Genomic DNA, 5,680 nt, shown 5'->3' with positions numbered 1-5,680 from the left:
ATAACAAAAAAAAAAAAAAAAAAAAAAATTGTTCAGATTCTCCAAATGAAAAACTCGATCTAATTAATCCAAGTAAATGGACTTATTTAGCACAACATATAAGTGAATCTACATACTAATTAACATGTCATGCATAATATAACTTGCACACTTTTACATATGATCATGAAAGCAATATTTCATGTTGCTTGAAGGTATGTTACACGTCTGGGTTTCCCGATGGATATAGCTTCAACTATACCCTTCCAAATCATATACGGCCTAATCACCGGCAAAGTGCACCATGGTCAGGTGTTCGGCTTTCTCAACCTGTTTCGACTATGGCGGCTCCGTCAAATCAGTGTATTCTTCTCCCGACTAGAGAAGGACACTCGCTTTAGCTACTTCTGGACGAGAACCCTCAAGCTAATATGCGTATGTACAATACATTAAAATATGTGTTTTATCTCAACTAAAAGTTTAAATCTGACAGTGAGAGTTCTCATCTGAGGTGAATTTATTTGCGGTCCACTCTGCCGGATGCTTCTACTTCTGGCTTGCAACACACTACCATGATTCATACAATACATGGATTGGATTTAAGGTTCAAGATTTCAAAGATAGAAGTGTGTGGTTTGGTTTACTCTGTGTATTGGTCCCTTGTCACTCTCACTACAGTCGGCTATGGAGATCTGTGTGCCCGTAATACTGTAGAGAAGGTCTTCACCATTTTCTACATGCTCTTCAACATTGGCCTCATAGCTTACTTGATTGGAAATATGACCAATCTCATTGTCCATAGTGCAGTGAGAACTTTTGCCACGGTACTTATCCTTTTTCTTCACAGAAATTATGGTTGCAAATATGTTACTAGCCCATTCCTGCATGATGGAGTCTTGCCCTTGCCCACACAAAAGACGAAATCCCTCACCCCAAGGGCCCCCATACCCTGACAAAGGTTTGTGAAGGTGTAAATCGCAGTGACTCAGCGGTCCATAAGTGGGAGGACCAGTATTTGATGTTTACAAGGAGCCACTCCCACACTTGCAGCTATCAAGGCTAGATCCTGCATCCTTGTCCACAATTTGCTACCTAGGAACCAACGGAACTACTGGTGATTCAACGACCTGCATAATGGTGGGTGGAGTCTTGCCCACCCCAAGGGTCCCCACATCCCGGCATAGGATTGTGGAGGTAGAGATCACGTTGATTCTGCGACCGTGACTCAGCAATCCATTAGGTAAAAGGACCAAGACCTGGTGTCCAAACGGAGCCACCCTACAAGAGGGTGAAACTCCCCCACTTGCAACTGACATGGCTCAATCTTATGTTCTTGTCCACAATCTGTCACTTAAGAACCAACTGAGCTACCTGTGGGGACATGATGGTGGAGTGTTGCTCTAATTGTTGGATGTTTTTGTGCAGAGAGATGCCATCAACAATATACTAGGATACGCGAGCAAGAATCGACTTCCAGAAGGGCTGAAGGAACAAATGCTGGCTCATATGACACTGAAATTTAAGACAGCAGAGTTGCAGCAACAAGTGCTGGAAGACCTGCCGAAGGCGATAAGATCTGCCATTGCTCAGCACCTGTTTTGTTCAACTCTCGAAAACACCTACAGCTTCAAGGGTGTATCTAAGGACTTCATTCTTCAGTTGGTAACATGTTTTCTTTACAATCTTCATCAGATCAGCATTAATGGACTTCATCCTTGTTCCAAATCTTGATCTGCAAAATTAACAACATAGGTGTTTTTATGGTTGTTACACAGGTATCTGAACTAAAAGCAGAATACTTTCCACCCAAAGTTGATATCATTATCCAAAACGAAATACCAACAGATTTCTATGTCATTGTATCTGGTGCAGTGGTTTGTATTGTTCTTCTCTTCTGCTTCCCTTCTACTTCTGCAACCTAGTATCCTTACAACCTTTTACAACTGCAGGATGTTTTAGCGTACAAAAACGGAACAGAACAGGTTAGTTGTTATAGCTTCGATTTGATACAATTCCAAATTCTGAAAGCAGAGAAGTTAAATCATATGCAAAAGCAAACGGGATTGTTCACTAACATAAACTGAAGTAAACAGTTCCTGTCAAAAATGTTTCGTAATCAAGAGGCTTTCTCAGGTCATCCGCATCAGTCATCATCACTTCAAGCAGTTGCTGCAGCCTCTTACTGACGACCGGAAGAAAATTATTTCCAATTTTCGTCAGGTAACTGCGACAAGATTTCATCATTGCGGCCACTCCTGTATATAACCATCTACTAACTGTTATTTAGTCATTCTTTTTGTTCAACTCACCATCCCGACAAAATGTCTTGTGCTCAGCATTTGAGGGGACTATGAAAAGAGGAGTTGGAAGAGATACCTTTGGTAACAGAGTTCCTGGGAGATCCAAACAATAATGTGTAGAGCAATCAAGTGACATGGAAGCGTTGAAAACCCGTATTAACTACCAAACCAAACAGGAATGCACACGTTTCCTAAGGCGATTTCTTTTCTCCTGCAGATAATTGCTGAACTTGAGGGACCAGAAAGCAATGAAGGACAAAACCAACAAGAAAACAGTAAGCTAACTAGCCACATCGTTCAAAATAGGAAGCAAAAATGCTCTAAGAGGAATACTTTTACACACTACAGCTACTGAGAAGTTCGGATTTGATTCCTCCCATCTTGTCCTATTTAATTTCTTGATAACCTGAATGAAACAAAACAACTATTGCATCATCAGGAACATTTCCGACAAGAGTGATAATGCACGGGCATCATCCACATGATGAACTAAAAGAAGAAGAACACAGAGGCAAGCTGGTCCACCTTCCCGATTCAATTCAAGAACTTTTGAGTATTGCAGGCAACAAATCCTTAATTATAATGACTGGTTTATGCAATGAAACATTATGTCTTGAATGCAGAAAAAAGGTTTGGGAAGAAAGGAACTAAAGTTCTTATGGCTAATGGCTCCGAGGTGGATGATATAGGTGCTTTACGAGAAAATGATCATTTGTATATTTGTTGACTACAAATACAGTTAGCAAAAAGCATCTTACAGTATTTACCAGATTAGGCATCAAAACACCACACGCATCAAAACCATCTTCCCAAAAAATAGTGGCAGAGGATATTAAGTTTAAATAAAACTGGATATAATTCGTTATTAAGGAATCTGATGTAGATATTCCATAGGTACCTTGGCTTTCTTGAATTCTTCAGTCACTCTCTTCTCAAACATTTCATTACTTTCTTCTTCAAAGCATCCATCACTTTCTTCCTTAAAGCTTTTGGCCTTTCTTCTTCATGACTCAGATAAGATGAAAATTCAAGATTTACTTCATTATTTGGCAATTTAACACTCTGCTTCAGACCACTCATTATTTGGCCGTTCAGCACTTTCTTCTTCAAACCCTTCATTATTTGGCAATTCAACACTTTCTTCTTTAGACCCTTTGATTATTTGGCAATCCAACCTAGAAACATAATACAACATGAGAATAAGGAAAAAAAGAAATTAATCCATACAATAATCAGAAGATAAAACTGATATTTCAAAACCTTAGTTCTGAGATCAAGAACTTGAAGTTACGATCTTCCCTTTTCAGGAGCTTCTGTTGAATGTTGTTTGCAGAAATCACAAGAGAAGAATCAAAACCTTCAAATACAATTGAGTACTATCAACATAGTTGAATGTGAATGAAACAACAGGCATCGGCAGAGCTCCCCAAAATGGGATTCTTCAAAGCTTTCAACACTTCCTTCACAGTTTTCTTCAACACTTGGGGTATGCTTATCAACTTCATCAACATTAGCCAGTGCATGAACTCATGAAAAGCAACAAAGATCAGAACTGATTCAGCAACGATGATCTTATTAACTTCAGCCAGGAACCTACAAGCTGAAAGATAAAGTGAAGTTCAAATTCAATTGCAACCCATCAGAAAACCTTCTTAATTCTCTTTGGACAAAATTACAATAAATGACCTATTGGATTTTCCACTTTTGTGGTTATCAACCTCAAAAGTCAATTACATTTAAATACCTAACAACTTTGAAAACTTGCCACTTTTAGCCCAACAAGAACAAAATTTAGTGTCTGACTATAAGACTAAAGTGGCAAGTTGTAAAAACTCAGGTACCAAATTTTGATTGATTTTGAAGTTGATGATTGGAAGTACAAATGAAATAGTTGATGAGTTAAAGCTGGAATGAACTCTTTAAATAAAACTACAAAGTAATATGAAGTTTAACCACAAGTTTCATACCTTGGCTTTATAAGTTTATAATAAGCCCAAAATTTAAAAATTCCTCAGTCACTTTCTTCTTAGAGCTTACAACACTTTCCACTTAAATTCTGTTAAAGATAAACAGTTATAGAAGATAGAAAGGCATAGAAATAAAGACTAGGAAGTGAAGAGTCTATAAACTGTCCATTGTTGTAGTATATATATTTGAGGTGTAGCAGTGAAGAAATACACAGAAAATAGAGAAATAAGAAACAAGGTCAGTGTTCAAAGCTTCTTCCTTTTAGTTTTCTACATGGTATCAGAGCGGGTGGTGAGAGTGAGGTAGTGGGCCTGGCTCAGAGTAGGAGGACGACGCCGGAGCTCGAGTCGCAACGTCACCGGAGCAGCCACGCGCCGCCACGCGCCACCGGAGCAACCTGCTCGCCGACCCACGTGCCGGCGCGTGAAGAGTTTTCCGGCAACCATCTTCGACGGCGGCTTCACTGGTGGGCTCGCCGTGAAGAGTAGAGTCCGTCTGAGTGGAGACAAAGAAGTTTCGAGCAAGTCCGTTTCCTTCGCGAGGGAGAGAAGGAACCTGATGTGCGGTACTGTGCGAAGAGGGAAGTCAGCCCTGCTACTATGCGGTAATTTTGTTTCCTTTTTTGCCTTGTTTTGCCTTTGGAGTATTGTTGGAATACTGTACTGGAAGTTCAGTGAGTGTGAACTTGGAATAAGTTTTTTTTTGGGGCACTTACATATTATGGCAGAAAACAAAAGTATTACACTTGTGTCTACTCCATCTAAATTAATTGATGTAGTTCTGGCTGGTGATGAGTCTAATTTTGCTGAATGGAAATTTTTAGTCAAAATTAATTTAGATGGGATGGGTAAAGGTGACCATTTAAATGAAGATTGTCCTCCGGATAATAAGGAGTGGGAGGCCGATGATAAAGCTTTGTTATCCCGGGTAATTAATTGTATTGATAGGAAAGTGATCTTATCAATGCAACATTGTACCACGGTTAAAGCAGTATGGGATCTAGTGTCTGAATGGTTTAGTGGGTCAAGTAATTTGAGGAAACTGTATCAGTTGTCTCAGGATGTCTATCGTCCGAATCAAAAGGGTCGAGATCTACGAGACTACTATTATGATTTCAAAAGTTTAAGTGAAGCTTTGTGTACTGCGATGCCTATTACAACTGATGTAAAGACAATGAAAGCACAACGTGATCAATTAATTGCCTTTAGCTGGATTTCTGGGCTTGACAAAGAATATGAGGTTCTTAGGTCACAATTGTTGGGAAACAAGGAGTTAGGATCATTGGATCAAGTATTCTCTCAGATACAGAATGCATCAGTAAGTACTGATGAACCTCCCGAGAAAAATGTTTTTATATCACAAGGAAGCAATAACGAAGGAAGTACATTTGTGTCACAAGGGAAGTACACTAATGAAGTGTACAATAGTCGAGG

At 39.4% G+C, this 5,680-nt stretch overlaps 1 protein-coding gene and 1 long non-coding RNA gene across 4 annotated transcripts; one reads left to right on the top strand and one right to left on the bottom strand.

Moving 5' to 3' along the window:
* Window positions 1–1,654: 1,654 nt before the first annotated feature.
* LOC109154307 lies at window positions 1,655–4,859 on the bottom strand. Of its 3 annotated transcripts, XM_019302129.1 has the most exons (9): window positions 4,247–4,859; window positions 4,042–4,046; window positions 3,737–3,817; window positions 3,178–3,228; window positions 2,613–2,685; window positions 2,495–2,509; window positions 2,356–2,394; window positions 2,055–2,234; window positions 1,655–1,922 (listed from the first exon to the last, which is right to left on the bottom strand). In XM_019302129.1, exons 3-9 carry the CDS (start codon window positions 3,800–3,802, stop codon window positions 1,885–1,887), a joined length of 462 nt encoding a protein of 153 aa, XP_019157674.1. In that variant the 5' UTR covers window positions 3,803–3,817; window positions 4,042–4,046; window positions 4,247–4,859; the 3' UTR covers window positions 1,655–1,884. The 3 variants fall into 3 exon arrangements, 1 of the variants encoding a protein (XP_019157674.1); XR_002049676.1 differs by lacking the exons at window positions 2,495–2,509; window positions 3,737–3,817; window positions 4,042–4,046; window positions 4,247–4,859 and having other exon boundaries at window positions 2,356–2,490; window positions 3,178–3,362; XR_002049677.1 differs by lacking the exons at window positions 2,495–2,509; window positions 2,613–2,685; window positions 3,737–3,817; window positions 4,042–4,046; window positions 4,247–4,859 and having other exon boundaries at window positions 2,356–2,490; window positions 3,178–3,362.
* LOC109154309 lies at window positions 2,466–2,769 on the top strand. Its single transcript, XR_002049678.1, has 2 exons — window positions 2,466–2,554; window positions 2,719–2,769. It is a non-coding gene; the product is annotated as an uncharacterized LOC109154309 (long non-coding RNA).
* Window positions 4,860–5,680: the final 821 nt, after the last annotated feature.

This window comes from Ipomoea nil, unplaced genomic scaffold, assembly GCF_001879475.1.
Source record: "Ipomoea nil cultivar Tokyo-kokei standard unplaced genomic scaffold, Asagao_1.1 scaffold2616, whole genome shotgun sequence".
NCBI lineage: Eukaryota > Viridiplantae > Streptophyta > Magnoliopsida > Solanales > Convolvulaceae > Ipomoea > Ipomoea nil.
This window is presented reverse-complemented; position numbering and strand designations above follow the sequence as displayed.